Source organism: Saccopteryx leptura, chromosome 4, assembly GCF_036850995.1.
Source record: "Saccopteryx leptura isolate mSacLep1 chromosome 4, mSacLep1_pri_phased_curated, whole genome shotgun sequence".
NCBI lineage: Eukaryota > Metazoa > Chordata > Mammalia > Chiroptera > Emballonuridae > Saccopteryx > Saccopteryx leptura.
This window is the reverse complement of record NC_089506.1, coordinates 33936071-33961059: the sequence shown is the minus strand read 5'-3', so window position 1 is coordinate 33961059 and position 24989 is coordinate 33936071. Positions and strand designations below refer to the sequence as shown.

Here is a 24989-nt window from a genome sequence, read left to right as displayed (position 1 = left end):
AACATGGCGACGCCCAGGATGGGCAGAGCATCGCCCCCTGGAGGGCAGAGCGTCGCCCCTGGTGGGCGTGCCGGGTGGATCCCGGTCGGGCGCATGCGGGAGTCTGTCTGACTATCTCTCCCTGTTTCCAGCTTCAGAAAAATGAAAAAAAAAAAAAAAAAAAAAAAAAAAAAAAAAAAAAAAAAAAAGAGAAAATGAGAGCATGAGGCTAGGAATTAGCTGTGTTAGTAACAAATTATTTCATTGCTTTTTAGGCTTCTGGGAAATGAATGATACTTACTGCAAAACTTTAGACCCTAAAATTATTGTGCTGAAATTAGAAAATTTCAAATTTTTCAATAAAAGGATATACACTAATTATTATTTAAATATACTTTATAGAAAGAAAAATAATTGGATGACAGATACATTGAAAATAGTCTTCTTCATATAAAAACTTCATGATATAAAATATTGAAATCGTTAGTTACAAAGAATACGCTTTGAAACCATTTTCTAAATGTTATGAAACTGGGTTGTACAACTACCAAAATAAGCTGCCAATACAAAGAGATGATCATTATTGAATGGAAAATCCTCTTAATTTTAAAAAGGGAAAAATGAAAAACATGCTAAAATCATTTTCAAAGTTTCTGACATCCCATTTTAATTTTGTTGAGTTTACTCTTTCATCCTACTTTGGGGTTATCACATGGGCCCCTCCCAAAGCCAAGGCTCCACTGGAGCAAAGTTGGCCCGGGCGCTGAAGATGGTTCCAGGGCCTCCGCCTTAGGCACTAGAATGACTCCAGTTGCAACCGAGCAATGCCCCAGATAGGCAGAACATCGCCCCCTGGTGGGCATGCTGGGTGGATCTCGGTCAGGTGCATGCAGGAGTCTGTCTCTCTGCCTCCCCACTTCTCACTTCAGAAAAATACAAAAAAAAAAAAATGAATGCTGATCTGAGAGCAAGAGACACTCAAAAATATTTCATGTCATTAGTTAACAGGAATGGACAGAACTGTTATTCAAAAGAAGATGTGAGTAAAGTACCGTATAAATAAAATGTCTTTTCTTCAACCTAACTCATTTTCACTTACAACTTATTGTTGATCTGTTTGGACAGGATGCCTTTCTGAAGATTAATGAAATATGTAGGCTGATATCTCTGACGAGATAACATTTAGCTTAATTTTGTACAATTGAGCTTTTATTGTAGAAATAAAACAATACAACCTTAACAATATTATGGATAATTATTTCCTTATTACAATCTAAGTATCTCATGAAGCCAATTTTGCCAGGCTAGGGCTATCTAATAGAAATAATTCAATCTCGATCAATTTTGGAACATAGGTCCTTTACTTAGGGACTTCTTTTTCTTGGTTATTAACAAGTAATTAGCCAAATTATAAAAAGACATGATTGAAATTTTGAAAGTTTTTAAAAGTACAACTAACTATATTATTTTCTTTTTAGATGTGGTAAGCTACAATGTTTGCTGGGGCTTTTTCCCATTATGAACTTCTTAAATACACATGGCAGAACATAAATGTTATGCTTTAATAGTCCTTAGTCATTTACTTTGTATTTTCTTACCCTGGTTAGAAGGAAAACAGCAAATATGGTTTCTGTTTATAAGAATTCAAACACTAGGCTGATGGGTCACCTTGAGCTAATATATATAACAACACTGTACTTACTTACTCCATCGCTGAGGCCAGGACTAGCTCCACTGTCCTAGTGGATTGTGGCGTCATGAAACGAATGTATCTAGGGAATTTGTGAAAACATAGCACAGCATAGCTCACATCTAGATAAAGCACCCAATGTCTGTTATGTCTTTTACCTTCCAGACAGACTGTGCGTCAGCACAAACCTCCTGAGAAATTCTTAATCATTTCAGGAGAAATAGAAATTTTATGAGTCCTGTAAAAAGCTGGGCAAGAGCAATGGGGTTGTCACTGTCACAGCTAAGTTTGATTCCTGTCTTTTTTTTTAAACATTGTAGGATGTTTAGAAATATAATTTCTTCTATGTGATAAAAGTAATATACTAAACTTTAAAGGTATAGTAAAGGAGAGTGTAAGTTAAGATGTAAAACACCAAAATAATAGCATGCAACAGATACTGAATAAAAATAAGGTAAAACTTTCTTCTAAAAGCTTGGCACCTAAAAAAAAATAAAAGCTTGGTACCTTTCCAACCCATTTAGAGATCTACCTCTGAGTAGGTGGGTGGGTCAGATACCAGGACTAGGGAAATAAATAGAGAAGTAAAATTAAAACCTTTTATCTTGTGGGATACAATTCTTTTAATATAGTTTATAGGCTCTTTCATGTTCATCCACCTTATTCTGCAGGTATATTTTCCCAATTAAAAAAAGTAATAATTTCCCCATTATTTTACTTTTACCAAGTTAGTGTTTACCTTCTGTTTTAAAACAGTTGAATCCTTATGTGATTTGTAAAATGAGGGGCTGGAGGTAAGAACCATCCTTAATAGTTTTTGATGTTTTATTGTCAAAACTTTCTATATTGTTTAGGTCTGCTTAGCCTCTTGAAACCCCACAATGCATTCTACTCACGTGGTTCTCTCCATTATTACTAATTCTTCCTTCTTTACAGTCATATCAAGCAGAAGCATTCACATTGCTCCTAGATTTCTGTACTTAATGTAAAAATTAGGACAATGCATGAAGTCATTTCGGTGTATAGTCTAATACTTTCTTCAAACACAATTTCTGAGGACAAATGAAAACATTACTAATTTTTAGATCAATTTTCTAATAGAAAATGGAGGAATTTAAAATCAAACATTTGAATACAATTTCTGAAAATTCTCAGTTATATTTAGCTTGATTTAAAGTTACTAATTTGTTTTTAATATATAGAACTAAATGAAACTTGAATTTCCAAAGAGCAAGTACATGAAATAAAATCCTCTTATTGGATGACCTATTGTAAAAAAAAAACAAATTTAAAAAAGTAACCCAATTTCAGTAATTGTTTGTTTTTAAAGAAATGGGCTATGGTGCAAGAAAAAGGCTGGAGGGGAATTTAAATAATATTGGGGTCCAAATACTTACATTGATATGTAAAGTCAGGCACAGGCATTTCATTTTCAAATAAATGATATTTTACATTTATATAGCACCTTATATAGTCAAAGTGCTTTACTTATCAGTGACAACCATTCATCAGTGTAAATAAACATAGTTTACAATCAATCTATCAATAAACCTAAACACTTTGATGCAACCAAATACCTAAAATAATCTTTTCAGTAGCAAATTCTGGACTAATACATAGAATTAAGAAAAAATGTAAAAGAGACCTGTCACAATATCACATGTCAGAAGTCACTTATTGATCTTAATGACTGATATTAAGATGTTAAGTATCAGGAATTACTGAGAAATAGAAGTGTTTATATTAAAAATTAGTAAAACAAATGAGATGCAAGTCAACAAGGAAATTGCCCAAAAGGTAATGTTACCAATTACTTATAAGTATATGAAAATTAGGTCTCTAAGATGTGTAGGGCAATTAAAACTATCATCAGCCACACTGCCAAATTCTGATCCCAAGTGACTGTAATATTCCAAAACAAGACAAAGTTAATGCACTGCCAGACTTTTTCTCTTCTGTAATTTTCCCCCTAAGCAATGGTCGGCAAACTCATCAGTCAACAGAGCCAAATATCAACAGTACAACGACTGAAATTTCCTTTGAGAGCCAAATTTTTTAAACTTAAACTATATAGTTAGGTGCATTCCTTATCGAGGTAGCGCCCACACGTGGTATTTTGCGGAAGAGCCACACTCAAGGGGCCAAAGAGCCGCATGTGGCTCACGAGCAGCGGTTTGCCGACCAAGGACCTAAGCAATGCATTCACTTCTGTCAGCAACAAGATAGCAAGAAATAATAAATTCTATGTATTTATGTTTTAAAAAGTTTCCAAATCTTTGAACAAATTTAATTTCCTATAAAACAATGTGAAAACTAATTTTTTCCTTCTAAATAATTCTGTCAGGTGCCTAAGATCTGATTAGCACCTCTGCCAATGTATTTATGTCTTTGCAAAAAGTGCACTTGCCAACCATTCATTTTCTATAGTAAATATGCAAGTTATCTGAAGTGCATTTGGAAAACAATTGAAAACACAGATTAATACATCATAAAAAGATTAATTCCCTTTAAACAAAGACATTCTTATAAAGCATGGTGACACAGAGGCACAATAAAGAATACAAATTGTATATCAATTATTGGCAGAAAATCTACTTCATTACAAAGCCTACACCAGAGGAGAGGACGTTTTCCATACAAAGAAAAGTACTACACTATTATACAACACTTTTAATTGGGCATTTAAAAAACTTTTGGCACATTAAAAGGAACTGAAAGGACTACAAAATAAAGGACCAAGAAACTAGAACTTTATAGATACAGAGAGAAAGTTCTCAAATGAGATACACTAAATATCAGCATAACATAGAGACAAAAAAATAAGCTGCTGACTTTCCTGAAATGGTGTTATGTGTAACAGAAGTATGTTTTGAATGCAGGATGTTTCATATGCTAATGGCAAGACTGGTCTACCTTGCTGTGGCTGGCTGCACATGGCCCGGGTAGGATCTTCTGGTGCTGGTCGCTTGTCTCTGCCTCGCTAGGAATGACTGCCCTGAACCTGTACTAGCAAGCCTATCTTCAGCCGCCTTTTTATGCAGAGTCATTCCCTGTATCATGTAGAAAAAAACGGTAGTCAATGAAAATAGAGTGGAACATACTCTCACAAAAGACAATTTCATCATGCGGATTTTGTTACACATTGCATCATCATAAGGCACAATTAGGAATGTTAATTCTGCTCATTATAGCTTAAAATAGACATTTCAGATTCCAACAATTAGGTACAAAATCATCCTTTGGGAAAATTAAGGCTTAATTTTCTGAGTTGATAATAACCAGAACAATAGATAATAGACAGATTTTTGAAATACAGTACCCATTCTCAATCACATATATTTCCCTTTTAAATCAAATGTATGAAGTGATTTTCTAAGAAAAATAGTGCAATTGATTGTTGCAGTTGATTCACAGAGGTTGTGGAAACCGCAGGGCATATTTAGAATGGAAAACCACAAATGCACTTGCTGTTTCTTAAGGTGGAAAGGCACACTAGGTGTATATAATACATACCACTATGCTGTTTTTCTTCACTTCAGGCAGACTTCTATTCTCAAAACAAATTAAGAAAAGTTCCTGACAGCCCAAAACAGAGGGACCAACAGGGAGCAGGGGGTCTTTCTTGAAGACTGGAGGATGGCCTACTAGCTTAGAAAGGAGAGGAGCCATAATTGCTGAGCCCAGAGCACCTTAACAGGAGGGAAGTAACGTTTGGGGGCACACTGTCTAAACACGAAGGAGTAACCACAACGATGAGCCTATGAGTAGATCAGGAAAAGAATGGTTTTGGTATTCATTTAATGAGCCAGTAAAAAACCCTCGCCAGACAAACATTACACACTGATGGTGGCTGTTTAATCTCATCAGTGATTGATACATGTAAACTGATGGGAGGAAGTGGAAGGACACAAGGAGGAAATGACCATTGGGAGCCAGGAGGAGAGATAAGCTATGTGAAAAGACACAAAGCCTTCCCAGAATGAATTGGACAAACTGGCACAGAAGACAGAAGACTAAAACATTAATTCTATCACTAGCCACTTCTAGGAAAAACACTGGTCATGGCTTTGCATTTTTGATAGAATTGCAGTCTATCATATATACCCAAACATATTAACACATTCCTCCATTTTGCCTGTAAGAAAATCCAGGACAGGTTTTTTACTCGATTTGAAATCAAAGCCTTTAATGATTTGAATAAAACTGACAAGTATTTATCAGTAATCTTTTTTTGTTTGTTTGTTTTTTCTGAAGTTGGAAACGGGGAGGCAGTCAGACAGACTCCCGCATGCGCCCGACCGGGATCCACCCGGCATGCCCACCAGGGGGCAATGCTCTGCCCATCTGGGGCCTGAGGCAGAGGCCATGGAGCCATCCTCAGCGCCCGGGCCAACTTTTACTCCAATGGAGCCTTGGCTGTGGGAAGGGAAGAGAGAGACAGAGAGGAAGGAGAGGGGGAGGGGTGGAGAAGCAGATGGGCACTTCTCCTGTGTGCCCTGGCCGGGAATTGAACCTGGGACTCCTGCACGCCAGGCCGACACTCTACCACTGAGCCAACCGGCCAGGGCGTAATCTTCATTTTTTAACTTGACTACATACATTAACAATTACAGTTTATTTAAAATATACTATTCTTTTCACTTTCACATTCCAAGCAACTTATTCAAATTCTTCATACAGTTTTAAGGCCTCAGTACCCACGACCAGGCCATTCTTTGAGACACTCCCAGCCCTCGTCATCTTTACTTCCATTTCTACTGAATGACATGCAGCACTTTCTGAATGTATGTATGAAGCTGTCACTGGCTATCTTATTGGAATATACCTTGTGTAAAGTCTACTCAGAGTTATCCATTCACTCTCTGGAGAGCTGAAAATTAGGACTATTCTTTAGTAATATATCACAGAATAAATAAATTTAGTTCCATAAGAAACACAGTATGTGAAGTCTTAAGAAGTTAATCAAGAATATAAACTTAAATTACTAATAGGGATTGAGGGGCAGAGTGCCAAGATGGTTATTACTAACGTTAAGGGAGGATACAACAGAACAGGCGAGTGGAGTCAAGACTAATTCAGAGAGAATTTCCTTAAATATATTGGTTTTCTTTCCTATTTTTTAATTTTAATTTTCAAGAAACATATACTTGTTACAGTAATGGTATTCTAAATCATATGATTTCCTCTTTTGTTTTTTTAAATTGTGATAACATCTTAAATACATAATTAAAAAAATATGTACTTTTAAGCAAAGCAAATATAAATGTGGACATGTCATGAAATTGTATGAATTTTTGACAAAGATCAAATCACATAATCAAGAGGTCTGGGACACTAACCTTTAAGACAGTATCAACTGTAACTATAAATCAGAAACAATGGTATTGTGCCAGTAACACAACTATAGGGTCGAAGAAGGTTGATGAAATGAATCTAGTTTAACTACCTTTCTCAGGCAATTAACACTTTGAAAAGAGAGAAGTGGTCTTACTGGGAAGAAGAACAAAGAAGGAAAGGAAGACAAAAAGTCTAGGAAAAAATACTGAAAAAAGGTTTTGTTAGTGTGTGTTAGGACAACAATTACTTTCAGATTCATTTGGTAGAATTACTTCTATGGTAAAGGTAGTGTAATAAATATTACATATTCACTGAACTTTGCAGTATGTTTTGAAGTGTTGTTTTCTTACCATATTGTACCAGGCACTAACAATATATTTCTCCTCCATCTCTCTTTGACTCTTTGTTTTCTCATATTCTTTCTAAAGAAACAAGCACATGTAAACATGTAAAGATGAAAAACAATTCAATATCAATAAAATAGAATTAACTCTTGAAATTAATGGATATAACTATATATAGTAAAAATTCTAGGAAAAAAAAAGAATAAAAAACTAAGTATCTTATTGTATACTACAGCAAATTACCTCTAGTGAATGGAACATTCGGTCCCGCTCCTGAAGCTGATTTTTAAGAGCTTGTATTTCTGGTGCTGCTCCTTGATTCTGTTTAGGATCTAAAGTACGGATAACCTGTAAAACGTAACAAAAGAAAGAATTTAACCATGTATAGAGTGTCAGCCCAGTGTATGGATGTCCAGTGTTCAATTCTCGGTCAGGGCACATAAGAGAACCAACCATCTGCTTCTCTACCCCCTCCTTCTGTTTCTCCATCTTGCCCTCCCGCAGCCCGTGGCTCAATTGGTTCAAGAGTCAGTCCTGGGTGCTGATGATAGCTCAATGGTCCAAGTGTCAGCCTCAGGCCCTAAAAATAGCTCAGTTGATTCAAGCATTGGCCTCAGATGGGGGTTGCCAGGTGGATCCTGGTTGGGCACATGTGGGAGTCTGTCTCACTATTGTCTCTCCTCTCAGTTAAAAACAAAAACAAAGCAAATTTAAAAGTCTCAAACTGAAAGAATGCAACATCCAAGGAAGCACTTATGTAAAAAAAACTAAAGAAACATTATGAAAATGAAAGCTATTTTACAAGGACACCTTAAAATTTGAATGCATGAAATAATACTCAATTATTACAACATTTTTGTGTGTGTGTGTGACAGGACAGAGAGAGAAGGACAGATAGGGACAAACAGACAGGAAAGGAGAGAGATGAGAAGCATCAATGCTTCTTTGCAGCTCCTTAGTCTCCTTAGTGGTTCATTGATTGCTTTCTCATATGTGCCCTAATGGGGGGAAGGTGAGCCCACAGCACAGCGAGTGACCCCTTGCTCAAGCCAGTAACCTTGGGCTTCAAGCCAGCAACTTCTGGGCTCAAGCCAGCGACCATGGGGCCATGTCTATGATCCCATGCTCAAGCCAGCAACCCTGCACTCAAGCCGGTGAGCCCGCGCTCAAGCCAGATGAGCCCACGCTCAAGATGGTGACCTCAGAGTTTCAAACCTGGGTCCTCTGTGTCCCAGTCCGATGCTCTATCCACTGCGCCACCACCTGGTCAGGCATTACAACTTTTAATTATAGAAAACACTTTAATTATGTAAAAGAATCAATTATGAGTAATTTTTGCTTAAAATTAATAAATTTTACTACAGCTGCCTCTACTGAAAGCTATTTATTCTGTCCCCGTCCCCTAATTTGGTACAGCTAGCCCTTTGCCTCTGACCAGGCATGTACTTAGGAAAAGGGTCCTGATGGTTTCAAAGCCTATCATTGTGACCCATTTCCTGTTCTGCCAGTGGCTTGGATTAGGCATGGGCATGTGATGCAATTCTAGCTGGCCAACTAGAGGTCTTCTGGGAATGTCCTTTTGCTTTTTGGCCCAATACATTTACTATTAAAAATGACCAAACCCAGAGAAAACTTGAAAGAGCAAAACAATAAAAACCCATTTCCTTTAATACATATTCACCATTTATTGCACTATCACATTTGATTTCTCTCTCTCTACACACACACACACACACACACACACGTTTGCTTGTTTTAAAGCAATCTGCAGACCTCATAACGTATAACACTTAAACCTCAACATGCATCTCTGTAGACTGACATTCTTCTACAAAATCATAAGATTATAATCTGTAAAACAATTCTTACAAATCATCATTATTCAGTCCAAATCCTCATTTCCACAGGTGATTCCAAAATGTCTTTTCTAACTGCCCTTCTGCACCCAATCCAAGACCCAAACATTAATGTATTATATTTGGTCCTGATTGCTTTGGACATTTAAAAATTACAACAGTTTCTGCCTGACTAGGTGGTGGTGCAGTGAATAGAGCATCAACTTAGGACACTGAAGACCCAGTTTCAAAACCCTGAAGTCACCGGCATGAGCGCAGGCTCATCCAGCTTGAGCATGGGATCACAGACATGACCCTGTGGTCACTGGCTTGAGCCCAGTGGTCACTAGCTTGAAGCCCAAGGTCTCTGGATTGAGTAAGGGGTTCAGCTGAAGCCCCCTGGTCAAGGCTCATGTGAGAAAGCAATCAATGAACAACTGAAGTGCTGCAACTACGAGTTGATGCTTCTCATCTCTCTCCTGTCTGTCTCTCCCCCTCTCTAAAAAAATAAAATAATATAAAAAAATAAAAATTACAACAGTCTCTTGTGTTCCTCCACACCGAATGAATGCCTGTTTTTGTTTTTCATAACATTGACTTTTATCCCAAATTCTACATTTATCTGATGACTTCCTGAAAGTGTTAAACTTGTTCCACTAACCTCATTTTCCCTGGCAACTGAAAATTAGGTCTAGAAGATGGCTTAGATTCAGGTTAAATAATACTGGCAGTGATACTTCATCAGGAGGCACAAGATATTGGTTGTCCTATCATTAGCACAGGGAATTCTGATTACTAGTTAAGGTGATGACTGCCACTTATTTTCTATTTAAAGGTACATTTTCCTCTTGGTACTTCTTGGTCTTCTCCTAATTCTGCATGAGAAGTCACTGTTCCTACACCTTATTTTCATAAGTCACTGAAACATGATCAGAAAGTGAGGTGACCTGGCTGGCTGGCTCAGTGGTAGAGCATCGGCCTGGCATACGGAAGTGCTGGGTTCGATTCCTGGCCAGCGCACACAGGAGAAGCTCCCATCTGCTTCTCCACCCCTCCCCCTCTCCTTCCTTTGTCTCTCTCTTCCCCTCCCGCAGCCAAGGCTCCATTGGAGCAAAGTGGGCCCTGGCACTGAGGATGGCTCCCTGGCCTCCGCCTTAGGCGCTGGAATGTCTCTGGTTGCAGTGGAGCATTGCCCCAGATGGGCGGAGCATCGCCCCCTGGTGGGCACACCAGGTGGATCCTGGTTGGGCGCATGTGGGAGTCTGTCTGCCTCCCTGCTCTCACTTCAGAAAAGTACAGAAAGAAAAAAATATAAGGGTAAACTTATAAAAAATATAAGGGTATATAAGGGTAAACTTTCCCAATGAAAAAAAAAAAAGTGAGGTGAGCTGCCACCAGGGCATACTTACACTTTTAGCTTTCTCTAAGTATTTCTTATATCGTTCTTCCATTTGCTTCATTTCCTCTTCTTTCTTCCGTAAAGCTTCTTGTAATTCTTCAATTTTTAAGGCTGCAAATAAGACAGTAAAAAAGTTTTTCAGATTATAACAACTTAAAAATATTTCAGCTAATAGTAAGTAGCTAATAGTTTTGAGAGTTCTATTTCTATAATTTCCTTCTTTAAAAACAATTCATAAAGCCCCTGGCAATGGGCAAAAAAAAAAAAAATTTCTTTTTACAAAAAGTTTTTTTTTTTTTTCTTTTTTTTTTCTTTTTACTTTTTTTAAATTAATTTTTAGAGAGGAGGGAGAGTGAGAGAGAAGGGGGAGGGAGGAGCAGGAAGCATCAACTCCCATATGTGCCTTGACCAGGCAAGCCCAGGGTTTTGAACCGGCGACCTCAGCATTCCAAGTCGACACTTTATCCACTGCACCACCACAGGTCAGGCCAAAAAGTTTTTCTTATAAATAAAAACTTCAGTATGGAAGTGCTTAAATTAAAAATTACCCATTGATGGATGAATGGATACACAAAATGTGGTGTATGTGTATACATACATATATAATTGAATATTATTCAGCCTTAATTCTGACCCATGCTACAATATGAAGACATTATATTAAGTGAAATAAGCCAGACATGAGAGGACAAATATTATATATTTCCACTTGTATGCGTGGAAATACCTAAAATAGTCAAAATCGCAGAGACAGAAAGTGGAAGAGTGGTTACCAGGCGCTGGGAGGGCAGCGTTTCAGTTTGACTGATGGAAAGTTCTGGAGATGATGGTAGTTGCAAAACATCAATGTACTGGAAAGCTGAGTGACTGCTTGTGGTTGCATAACAATGTGAATATACTTAATGCCACTGAACTGCATACATAGAATGGTTAAAACCGTTACTTTTATGTTATGTATATTTTATTGCAATAAAGAAGGAAAAGCTTGTGTCTTGCTCCACCTTCCATACAAAAGAATTAATGAAGTCAAGCTATACACATGTTTAAATTTCAAGGGAAGTAGAAGTTTCGACTACACTACGAAAATAACTAATTACATAAATTATTCATTGGCATCCATACTTAAGGAAAAACAAAACTACAATTAGAAATTTAAGAAATATCAGGGGATGGAAGTAGGGGGAGGAGGGCAAAGGAGGGGAAAACAGGGACAGAAAGACTTTGCTTTGGGTGGAGGTGCACGACATGGTGAGCAGATGGTGTTATACTGAGTTGAGCACTTGAAACCTGTATGGTTTGGTGAACCATGTCATCCCAATAAATTAAAAATAAATTAACTTAAAAAAAGAGCCTGACCAGGTGCTGGCACAGTAGAGAGAGTGTCGTTCTGGGACAACGGGGACCTAGGTTCAAAACCCCAACAGTACCAGCTTGAGCAAGGGATCAATGGCTTGAGCCCAAGGCTGTTGGCTTGAGCAAGGGGTCACTGGCTCAGTTAGAGCCTCCTGGTCAAGACACACATGGGAAAGCAATCAATGAACAAATAAGGAGCTGCAACTACAACTTGATGCTTCTCATCTCTCTCCCTTCCTGTCTGTCTGTGTCTATCTGTCTCTCACTTAAAAAAAAAAGAAATATTGTGAAGATGATATACTACTTTTTATAAATAAAGCAATCCTTTAATAGCTAGAATATGTAATAGAACCTATTTCTAAAATAAAAAATTTTACATAAACTCATCATAAAATGAACCTATCAAAAACTATGCTAATCAGTTCTTGGATGGTTGGCTTAGTGGTAGAGCATTAACCTGGTGTGTGTATGTCCCAGGTTCGATTCCTAATCAGAGCACACAAGAGAAGTGACCATCTGCTTTTCCACCCCTTCCTTTTTCTCTTCTCCTCCCACAGCCATGGTTCTATTGGTTTAGGTACATTGGCTCTGGGTGCTGAGGACGGCTCTGTGGAGCCTCCGTCTCAGGCACTAAAATTAGCTCTGTTGCAAGCATGGCTTCAGAAGGGAAGGGCATTAGCCCCAGATGGGGTTACTGGGTGGATCCTGGTCAGGGCCCATGTGGGAGTCTGTCTACCTCCCTTCCTCTCACTTAGAAGCAAAAGTAAGAAAACTGTTAATCAGGAAAAACTTACAGCTATTGTTAAATCTTGGTTCAAGATCTTCAATAATGGCTCTCTTCTTCTGCAGTTCATTATTGGCTTCATGCAACTTCTCTCTGTAACAAAATATATAATGCTGTGTCATCTACTATTATGTATTTTTTTCATTTCAAATGAAAAATATAAGTTCTTTATTCTTGGGATATGCTTGCATAGCACATAATGCTATAAAACAAAGGTGAAAAGACTAATCCAACATGAGTTTTTAAAATAAGTTTAAAAAGAGACAAAATCTCAGAGTTTGAAATAGTTGTCATTCTTTTAAACATGCACAAGACAGTACAAAGAACTTAATGACATTTACTTTTTCCTAGAGATAAGGATATTGTAAAAATTAAATTTAAAACTTTGCAGAGGTTTTACGATGCAAAATCTTATTGCAAAAAGATGAAGTTTTAAATATAAGAACAGAAAATACTCTATGCCAATAGAAAAGAATGATGCGTGCTAGCTACTACCTGGATGGATAGCGCAGAATGTTGAATATAGAAAGGCAGACACAGTACGACAATACTGAATGGTTACATTTATATGAAGTTCAGAAAATGTCAAAACTAATGAAAAGTGATTGAGATCAGCACAGTGGCTACTTTGGGGATGTAATCAATCAATTAGAAGGAGGAACAAAAAATCCTGGTGGGTTGCCAGAAATATTCTATATGTTGATCTGGGTTACCTATGTATGTAAGAAAACACTCATTTAAGTGTAGACTCAGGAAATTAGGATTTGTGTTCTTTACCGTATTAATTTATGTTCCAATACAAACATAAAATAACGAATTAGCCAAAAGTAAGTTTTTTCCTGGTATTTAGAAAATTTAGAAAATATATAATTATCCCTATTTAGTATTTAGTGTGGCATTCTGTAATATGAAAGGGAAAAAAGGCTGCCAAAATACAGAAAATTGAACACTTGGTTTTCTCTATTTCTAGTCTTTTCAATGCATAATATATTAATAAATTTCTCTTTTTTAATAAATCTCTTTTTAAACAATTTTTGGGGGGCACGACATAAAAAACTAGGTTTACAGTTGAATGAAAAACAGTTGATTCCTGTATTACTTAATAATTATTGTATTATTTCCCATATGAACCACTGTAAACCTATTTTCCCCACCCTACACACATACACACACACACACACACACACACACAAAATTCATATAGTTTAAAGAACAAGAAAAACTAAGCCCAGTGAAGAAATAGATTAAGGAACAAATTCTTCCAGAACCGTGTCCCTATTACCTTCCTAGAGGTAATCAAAATTCAGAATTTCAATCACTCTCATGATTTTTGTGATAGGCCTTTGTACACCCAAATGCACTGCTTAATTTTGCCCAATTTTTACTCTATTTCATTACATATACTATATGCATTATTCTGTGACTTCTATCATTTACTTAACATTATGTTTTTGAGATTCATCTTTGTTGTGTTAGCCCCAGTGTATACATATTAACCACTGTATAGTGTTCTACTGTTTGAATATACCTCATCCTATATTTACAATTGGTAGTATTTGTATTGTTTCTACTTTTCTGTGATTACAACATTCTTCCATACTTTCCTCTACATGTCTCCTGGTACACATGGACACCAGCATTGCTAGGAATCTTTGGCAGTGATTTTGAACTGGTGCGCTGCAAGAATTTTTAAAACATGCAACACCTGACTATTTAGTCAGGGGCACTGACATCTTTTCCCTTAGATTGTCAAATAAAAAAATGACAACAGCCAACACAATAGCTGTCCGGTGTGAATGCTCTGTCAGGAACCATAAAATATATAGGCCATATAATAAGAGTTGCATCTTACTGGTCATGTTGCATAATAAGGTTGCATCTGATTGGTTAATTCTTGGTACTAGAAATCCTTATATACAAGTATAGGCATCTGCTTTTTCAAAAAGTTATTTTGAAGCAAAAGGGTAGGTAATTACTATTATTTTTTTGTAAATCAATCAAAATTATACTTTTTTGTCAGATTAGCAAAAAATATATTTTTTGGTGTGCTACAGAATTTTAGTAATTAGTTTGCGTGCCATGATATGGAAAGGTTGAAAATTGCTGATCTCGCCTGACCAGGTGGTGGCGCAGTAGATAGAGCGTCAGACTGGGACGCAGAGGACCCAGGTTCGAGACCCCGAGGTCGCCAGCTTGAGCACGGGCTCATCGGGTTTGAGCACGGGCTCATCGGATTTGAGCAAGGCTCACCAGCTTGAGCCCAAGGTCGCTGGCTCGAGCAAGAGGTCACTCAGTCTGCTGTAGCCCCCAGGTCAAGACATATATGAGACACAATGAGATATCACCTCACACCAGTCAGAATGGCGCTCATCAATAAAACAACACAGAATAAGTGCTGGTGAGGATGTGGAGAAAAGGGAACCCTCCTGCACTGCTGGGTGGGAATGCAGACTGGTGCAGCCTCTGTGGAAAACAGTATGGAGATTCCTCAAGAAATTAAAAATCAGGCCCTGGCCGGTTGGCTCAGCGGTAGAGCGTCGGCCTAGCGTGCGGAGGACCCGGGTTCGATTCCCGGCCAGGGCACATAGGAGAAGCGCCCATTTGCTTCTCCACCCCTCCGCCGCGCCTTCCTCTCTGTCTCTCTCTTCCCCTCCCGCAGCCGAGGCTCCATTGGAGCAAAGATGGCCCGGGCGCTGGGGATGGCTCTGTGGCCTCTGCCCCAGGCGCTAGAGTGGCTCTGGTCGCAACATGGCGACGCCCAGGAGGGTCGCAACATGGCGACGCCCAGGATGGGCAGAGCATCGCCCCCTGGTGGACAGAGCATTGCCCCTGGTGGGCGTGCCGGGTGGATCCCGGTCGGGCGCATGCGGGAGTCTGTCTGACTGTCTCTCCCTGTTTCCAGCTTCAGAAAAATGCAAAAAAAAAAAAAAAAAAAAAAAAAAAGAAATTAAAAATCGAACTGCCTTTTGACCCAGCTATACCACTGTTAGGAATATACCCCAAGAACACCATAGCACTGTTTGAAAAGAAGAAATGCACCCCCATGTTTATGGCAGCATTGTTCACAATAGCAAAGATCTGGAAACAGCCCAAGTGTCCATCAGAGGACGAGTGGATTAAAAAGTTTTGGTATAGGCCCTGGCTGGTTGGCTCAGCAGTGGAGCGTCGGCCTGGCGTGCGGGGGACCCGGGGTCGATTCCCGGCCAGGGCACATGGGAGAAGCGCCCATTTGCTTCTCCACCCCCCCTCCTTCCTCTCTGTCTCTCTCTTCCCCTCCCGCGGCCGAGGCTCCATTGGAGCGGGGATGGCCCGGGCGCTGGGGATGGCTCCTTGGCCTCTGCCCCAGGCGTTAGAGTGGCTCTGGTTGCGGCAGAGTGATGCCCTGGAGGGACAGAGCATCGCCCCCTGGTGGGCAGAGCCTCGCCCCTGGTGGGCGTGCCGGGTGGATCTTGGTCGGGCGCATGCGGGAGTCTGTCTGACTGTCTCTCCCCATTTCCAGCTTCGGAAAAATACAAAAAAAGAAAAAAAAAAAAAAAAAAGCTTTGGTATATATATACTATGGAATACTACTCAGCCATAAGAAATGATGACATAGGATCTTTTACAACAACATGGATGGGCGTTGATAACATTATACTGAGCGAAAGGAGTAAATCAGAAAAAACTAAGAACTATATGATTCCATACATAGGTGGGACATAAAGATGAGACTCAGAGACATGGACAACAGTGTTGGGGGTACAGGGTGGGGGGAAGAGAGGGAGGGGGTTGGGGGAGGGGAGGGACACAAAGAGCATGGCTTTTCAGCATTTGCCATATTCCCCCTTTAATCTATAGACAGACAGCAAATATTTACTTGTGGTGTTTCCACTATAAAGACTGCTGTCTTAGGGGCAAATGCTGATGAACTATTTCAGCAGTTCCTCCTTCTTCAAAGACTTATATGTCAACATAGAGCTCCATGTTTCATAGGACACACTCAAGCTCACTCCATGCTCCCTGGAGCTTTAACACAAGAAAATGCCCCCCCCCTTTTTTTGGTTGTATTTTTATTTATTTATTTATTTGTTTTTTGTATTTTTCTGAGGATGGAAATGGGGAGGCAGTCAGACAGACTCCCGCATGCGCCTGACCAGGATCCACCTGGCATGCTTACCAGGGGGGAATGCTCTGCCCATCTGGGGTGTTGCTCTGTTACAACCAGAGCCATTCTAGCGACTGGAGTGGAGGCCATGGGGCCATCCTTAGTGCCCGGGGTGGCTTTGCTCCGGTGGAGCCTTGGCTGCGGGAGGGGAGGTGAGAGGCGGAGAGGAAGGAGAGGGGGAGTGGTGGAGAAGTAGATGGGCACTTCTCCTGTGTGCTCTGGCCAGGAATCGAACCCGGGAATCCTGCACACCAGGCCAATGACTCCTACGGGTCTACCATATCATGCTTTTTACTTAAAAAAAAAATTTTACATTTCTTTTAAAGGCTGATGAACAGGAGACACCAAATCTTTTTCGCCTGCAAACTACTACCTTCTTTATTAGATCCAGCTAATAACACTGTTTTGTCTTTTTCCAAATAGCTCCAGATATAAGGAAAAGATTTATAGAGGCGAATGGGGATCCTCAAACCTCTCAGCGAGATCTTCTGAGCATGGCTTTTAAGATATCTAGAGGCAGAAAAAGCCCAATAGAGATCAGGGGAACTACCAGCTTTTAGGATACACCCTTAAAGGCTCCAACGCCCCAAAGGGGTCTCATAGGATGCCATCTGGGTCCTGCTTCAATAGTGGAAAGGAAGGTCATTGAGCTAAAGCCTGCCAGGCTTACATGCCTCTGCTGTGAGGAAACAGGGACACTGGAAGGTAGGCTTCCCCCTCGCTCCTCTAAGGGAGGGTTCAGTCTCTTCCAGCCCTGCTCCAGCCACCTATGACCTAACCTTGCCCAGAAAGCTGGGGTTTGCCACTGAAGGCTGAAAGTGCCCAGGGCCGTTGGCCCCATCTACGACACTGTGGACGAGCCTAGGGTATTTCTTCCAAGAAGCAGGTAAACTGATCTCATTTGCACAAGGGCCACTTAACTATGTTTTGCCTGAATAGTCAGGTTTTTTATTCTTCCCTCGAAGATCTCTGTTGTGGGTGTTGATAGTCCTATTTTCTGCTGCTTTGCTTAATATATAGTGTTTCCTTTATCCCTCCTACCTCAACGTCCCACTCATATTTCAGGCTGGGACCTACTCCTAATTTAGAGCTCTCTTTCCCCCTTTTGCCAACTTGTATTATGAATTTACCTTTGCCACCCAGCTTAGTGTATCCCAAGGTTCACTTTACCATGCCACAGTCGCAGAGCTCCAGGGAAAAGCAACCTGGTCTCAACTCTCCAGGCAGAGGAGAACAGAAGCTCCATATCCACGCATGCTGCAAATGGCTTTTCCAGTCTACCTGAATCATTACCAGCTAGAAGCAGCGGTCATTGGGACTTGGACATGAGCTGCAAAGTATAGAATGGTGACAACAATTCCAGTGCCATGCGGACTTTTCCTGGACTCCTGCTCCCTGTGACAGCTCCTAACAGACTGAACTGTGGTTGGGTTGCATTTTTCAGGGATTTGGCATGGTGATGGGGCCAATTTGGACTTGGTGAACATGTTAAGGACACTACTCTTTTATGGATTCTTGCTGTACTGGCCAAGAGTTTGCTTAAAGGCTTTTAATCACTGTAAAAAAAATAGAAGACTGGATAAAGAAGGTGGGGCACATATACACCATGGTATACTATTCAGCTAGAAGAAACGATGACATCGGATCACTTACAGCAGAATGGTGGAACCTTGATAACATTATGCGGAGTGAAATAAGTGAATCAGAAAAAAACAAGAACTGCAGGAGTCCATACATTGGTAGAACATAAAAGCGAGACTAAGAGACATGGACAAGAGTGTGGTGGTTACAGGGTGTGGGGGGAGGGAAGGGGGGAGAGGGGGAAGGGGAGGGGGAGGGGTACAAAGAAAACTGGATAGAGGGTGGCGGAGGACGATCTCTCTTTGGGTGATGGGTATGCAACAGAACTAAATGACAAGATAACCTGGAAATGTTTTCTTTGAATATATGTACCCTGATTTATTGATGTCACCCTATTAAAATAAAAATTTATTTATAAAAAAAAAAAGTCACATATGAGAAATCAATCAATGAACAACTAAGGAACCGCCACGAAGAACTGATGTTTCTCATCTCTCTCCCTTCCTGTCTGTCTGTCTTTCTCTCTCTCTGACTCTATCTCTGCCACAAAAAAAAAAAAAAAAGGAAGAAAGAAAGAAAATTGCTGATCTCGGGTATATACAGGGGAGTGGAACTGATGGGTCACAGAATATGTGCATGTTCAAGTTTACTAAGAACACTGTACTCCCCAGCCGTGGTTTAACATCTCTGGCAATATTTAGTACATCTGATTCTTAAATTTTACCAATTTGGGCCCTGGCCAGTTGGCTCAGTGGTAGAGCGTCAGCCTGGCGTGCAAAAGTCCAGGGTTTGATTCCCAGCCAGGGCACACAGGAGAAGCGCCCATCCGCTTCTCCACCCCTCCCCCTCTCATTCCTCTCTGTCTCTCTCTTCCCCTCTTGCAGCCGAGGCTCCATTGGAGCAAAGTTGGCCCGGGCGCTGAGGATGGCTCTGTGGCCTCTGCCTCAGGCGCTAGAGTGGCTCTGGTCGCAACAGAACGACACCCCAGATGGGCAGAGCATCGCCCCCTATTGGGCATGTCGGGTGGATCCCAGTCGGGCGCATGCGGGAGTCTGTCTGACTGCCTCCCCGTTTCTGGCTTCAGAAAAATACAAATTTTTTTTTTTTTTTTACCAGTTTGGTGTATGTAAAATGGTCTCCCTTGTCATTTTAAGCTTGTATAGACTTGACCATTATTTTAATGTTTATGGGCCCTGCATCTCCCCCAAAGATATGGTGAAATCATAATCCCTGGTACCTATGAATGTGACATTTGGAAACAGGGTCTTTGCAGATGTAATTAGTTAAAATGAAGTCATACTGGATCAGGCAGGGCCCTACGCCCAACAACTGGTATCCACGAAAGCCATAAGAAAAGAGACATACAGAGGGGAGAATGACATGAAAATGAAGAGAGAGATTGGAGCGGTTGACGCATCTGCAAGCCAAGAACACCCAGGACTGCTGGCAGCTGCCACAAGACAGGAGAGGGCCCGGGACAGATTCTCCCTCAGAACCTAGAGGGAACCAATCCTGTTGGCACCTTTGATTTCAGATTTCTGTTTTAGAGTAAAATTCTATTGTTTTTATCCACCCAGTTTGTGGTAATTTGTTATAGCAACCACAGTAAATGAACACAGGTCTCTCTAATAAATTCTTTTTGATGACAATTATTACCATATAAGTGACAACACAAAAAATGGTCAGGCCATAAATGACAGGTATTCTATTTTTTCCAATAAAGGAACAGGAAATGAGGAAAGGACAGAACTCAGTACTAAATTCTGAACCTAGGTTACTCTACAATGTCTGGGAGGTAACATTTTCTGTTCTGCTACGTCAAAAATCTGCCTATTGTTAGACTTGCTACCAAGAGTTAGCAGCAAGGAGTATTTCACCTTCTCCACATTAAAAAAAATAAATTAGCATGAGGTAAACTGCCAGACTACAGTATTTCTTCCCAATCTTAGTAAAAAAAGTCAAAATTATCTACTGAGGCTATCTGATTTACTATAGTGTAACATTATAACATTCTAACAGGTTAGTAATTCCTGGCCACCCTGTACTCAATGTTTGCACAAGGAGAGAGTTTTGCTAGAGTGACAGGGTTAAATTTGTTACTGGGTGTGAGAAAAATCATGAAACATTCCTAACATTGTCAACCTTAGCTAAAGATAATGATGGATGAAGATTTTCTTCTTCATTAGAAAACAAATGTATTATTTTGAAATTTATTTCATCATTTGGTTTAAAAAGTCATGTTCAGATATATCTGCAATTCAAGGAAATGTTAGATAATCTGCTACTAACAAACTTTATAAGAGATTTTTTAAAACTTTTACTTAAAAAGGAAGATTCAGCCGGTCATACCCCAAGAGCCGGCAAATTCAGCCTGCTGCCTAATTTTTCTTATACCGAGTTTTAACATAGTCACAACATTAGTTTCTGTGTTATCCAATGCTGTCTTTAAGCTCCGATTACAAAGCTAAGTGGTTGTGGCAAAGACAATGGCTTCCAAAGCCTTAAGTGATTACTATTTGGCCCTTTACAAAACAAGTTTTCTGACTCTTGGCAGGGGTCCCCAAACTAAGGCCTCGGGCCACATGTGGACCCCTGAGGCCATTTATCCGGCCCCTGCTGCACTTCCGGAAGGGGCACCTCTTTCATTGGTGGTCAGTGAGAGGAGCATAGTTCCCATTGAAATATTGGTCAGTTTGTTAATTGAAATTTACTTGTTCTTTTATTTTAAATATTGTATTTGTTCCCGTTTTGTTTTTTTACTTTAAAATAAGATATGTGCAGTGTGCATAGGGATTTGTTCATAGTTTTTTTTTATAGTCCGGCCCTCCAACAGTCTGAGGGACAGTGAACTGGCCCCCTGTGTAAAAAGTTTGGGGACCCCTGATCTAAAGTGTCTCAAATTCCTAACTATGGCTATAAGTCCTACCATGAAGTTATAAAGCCCTGGAATCTCATTTGAAAATAGTAGTTCTAAAGCAGTCATTGTTTTGACTTGAGGATCTTGGGTCGAGAAGACCCGTTAGACACTATTAATATATGTCTTATAATGTCCTATATCTTCAAGGGACACACATGCCATAGCCCAGACATTCTGTAACTACCTAACATAAAATACTTATGTTTCACCAGATAATATAAAAATGAGCCTTTATAGCTTTTATACTTACAAATGTTCTTCAAGTTTCTTTTTTAGAAGAACTGACTGAAATGGAAAAATAAAATTTATTAGTTAAAACCATTTTTACTACTAGTAATTATTTTCTAAAAATTAAGAGCATAGTAGTAACTAACTCGGAGTGAGCCCTCAATAATCTTTCTGGTCAAAGAGCTCAAAACATACAATGTACCCAAGTTGATTTCACTTTGACAGGGAGAGAGCAGCCCGTAAGTGACAGCAGTCAGTATAAAATACCCAGAAACTACATATCTGAACTCTCTACTTATAGTCAGGAAATAAGTAAAAAAGCCACTTATGTACAGACCTAATATTCTGGACTTGGTAGGCAGAACTCTAATATAGTACTTTCCATAAGACATTTTTTTAATATTGTTTCCCTTGCATCATGATAAAGTCTGGGATCAATTTCCATAAGTACTTATGACTGAATCAGTGATTTACAAATATGCACAGACTGTAATCAATTTATGTGCTAGTATGTGAATATGAAGGATGATATAGACACAGAACTTAATATGCTCGAGAATGAAGTTTTGACTGGGTATTTAAAAAAAAAAGTCTCCTGAAAAGCAGGAAATGAAAAATGACCTAAAAATAATCATAAAAAATAGTGGCTTCAAAAAAAAAAAAAAAAAAAAAAGAATAGTGGCTTCTACATAGGACGGCTAGGTTCCATATCTAAATTTAATACTGGTAAGGGACATACAATTAGTGAATTCTATGAAATACTTCATTTGAGGTAAATGGTTATATAATTCATTCAGTCAAACCCAATTAATATAGGCTTATTAAACAGACTGTTCAATCAATCAATCAATAGCAGTGATGAGGAGAAAACTGCACACTAAGTTCTTCGATTTTCAGTTAGCTTATTCGGTAACGATTACCATAACTATTTATTCAAGTCCATTCTAACACAGCTCTGGAATATTTCAAATTTATTTCTTTGCTCAGTAAGTTAACTACAGCTAGATCAGTGGGCCAGTCTTCCATCACTGCTTCCCCAAAATATAAAAAAGGTCATAACCCTATTAACTTCTGATTATGCTTATTCCTCCTTCTCTAGTGCAAGGGGTAAAATGAAAATACTTTCTAAATACCTTAACTTTAACTTTGCACTTATGTTCTGATTAGGCTCTACAAAATTTATTTTAACTGTGATAATACATAATAAAATAATGATTTAATGAGGGGTTAATATGCCAGGCACTGCACTAAAGCATGTCATATATACACTGTCTTATGTTAACCTCACGACACTGAGTAATATTAGCCCATCCTATAGCTGAAGAAGTGAGGCCCAGAGACATTCAGTAGTTTTCAAGTGCCAGACATCTTAAAGCATCTTAACTGTAAAGCGCAGAAACCTATAAGGCAAATAATATTGGTATGTTCATTTTGCATAAAGTCCCTGCAATCTAAAATTTTATTACCATCAACTACGATGGCAAATAACATATAAATAATAAAATTGCTTAATATATAGAAACAAATAGGAAGCCATACTTACAATAGCCTTGAGCAGAAACCATGCCAAGAGACAGAGAGGACATATTAGTATGAAGCAAACACGGCAGCCAATAGAAGGAACGATTTAGTAATTTATGAATAGAAGTAAAAGATATGCATTTTTTTCAAAAATGTACATTTTTCTTTCTTCTATGGTCTCCTCATCCTGTCTTGTTCTCTGGAGTGTTATACACTGTGGCTAGCTCAAAACAGCCATATGACTGGATATAACAATGCTTTTCTGCTTCCATGCTAAAAATAAATGACATAAAAATAATAATAAAAATGTGCAAACCATCCTACTCTAACTTAAGGTTTCTGAAAGGACTGTGCTTTTGATAACAGAAATAGGTAGAAATTAATGTTGTTCTTCAGAGGGGACCAATTCCATTTGGCAGATTGTTCTACGCATTACAAATTCCTGAGAAGCAACACTGTGGGTCAGCGAAGAGAGAAGACCAGAACATCAAAAGTCTGCTGGGGAAAGAACCACATATCCCGTACCATGCTGTTTCTCTAAACCATGTGGAGGCACAACATCAGAAGAAAGAAAGTTTCTAGCTGAATATTTCCTATATGTAGAAAAAATATCTAAGAGAATCCCTAAGAATTTAGAACAAGACATCTCCTGAGCATCTGGGCAGTCAAACTGACTAATTTATGCAAATAGTACTTTACAGGGCTTGCATTTCACTTCTGAAATATGTTCTCTTAAAGTAATGGCATACAGCACATTTAATTAGATCTGATTACTACAGTGATATCTAACCAGATCCTGTAAAATTATTTTTTACAGAATATATTTCTTTATGTATATTTTAATGTAAGTGAGAGAATCGAGTACAAAGGTTATCACTACAGCACTAAGGCCGAGTTGATAGCGATGCTCCACCATTTTTACTTCCTGTGTACCACCGGGCCCCAGCCCCTCTCTACCACAGCAAATCAACACAAGGACGGTGAGCTTTCAGAGACCGAAGCTAAGGATACATTTACCGCAGGGGGAGAGAGACCTAGACATTTCACTGAACTAAAAAATGTTACCCACTTTGGTTAATTTCTAAGAGACTCTTAGTTAGGCTAACTAATATTTTAATACACAAGTGCTGCGTTTGCTTCATCCATTTATAATTTAGCATTCTGGATAAAAGCATGGTTTAAAAGTAAACCATGACATTTCTAAGTAGTTCCATTTTTTTTAAACTGATTTTAGAGACAGAGAGAGATAGGGAAGCACTCGTTGTTCCACTAAGTTGTGCATCTACTGGTCACTTCCTGTATGTGCCCTGACTGGGGGTTGACCGGCAACTTTGGCATTTTGGGATGACTCTCTAATTGACTATGAGCTAACTGGCCAGGGGCCAAACTAGTTCCATTTTAAGAAAGGAATAGGTAGTTTAAATGTTGGTCACAATTTGAAGACGTGAAAATCAACCTGGGAATCTAAGAAGAACTATCAACACATTAATTAAAGGATGAATTAAAATCACCACAGAGAAGAGCATCCTGCCACTGTAAGCTCCTAAATCTGACAGAACTACTAAAATTAGGGCATGGTGGGCTTTCTGTATCTAATATTCTCAGGTTTGAAGTACTGTACTAGTTAAACTCTCCTTCTTTGATTCCTCTTGTCCTTATACCTTCTTATGCTAATAAGGCTGATGAAACTGGATATATCTAGTGCTGATAAAATAACTCTACCAGTGGGAACAACCAAATATGTAGGTTTATATTCAAGAGACAGTTTACATCAAGTTACACTGACAACAGGAAAAAACAAAGCAAAACAAAAACCAACTGGCTGAAGCCATGATTGGTCACTAAAATTTAGGTTTTCCCCCCTTCTTTACATTACT

General features: G+C 39.2%; 1 protein-coding gene across 1 annotated transcript in view; it reads right to left on the bottom strand.

Moving 5' to 3' along the window:
* Positions 1 to 2943: 2943 nt before the first annotated feature.
* HOOK3 (hook microtubule tethering protein 3) overlaps positions 2944 to 24989 on the bottom strand; it is a 102509-nt gene continuing 80463 nt past the window's right edge. Inside the window, exons 17-22 of the mRNA XM_066380433.1 lie at positions 21614 to 21648; positions 12732 to 12814; positions 10595 to 10695; positions 7594 to 7698; positions 7357 to 7428; positions 2944 to 4719 (exon numbers count right to left, since the gene is read on the bottom strand). Of these exons, the coding sequence (XP_066236530.1) occupies positions 4579 to 4719; positions 7357 to 7428; positions 7594 to 7698; positions 10595 to 10695; positions 12732 to 12814; positions 21614 to 21648 (537 nt within the window). The 3' untranslated portion in view covers positions 2944 to 4578. The remainder of the gene's footprint in view (positions 4720 to 7356; positions 7429 to 7593; positions 7699 to 10594; positions 10696 to 12731; positions 12815 to 21613; positions 21649 to 24989) is intronic.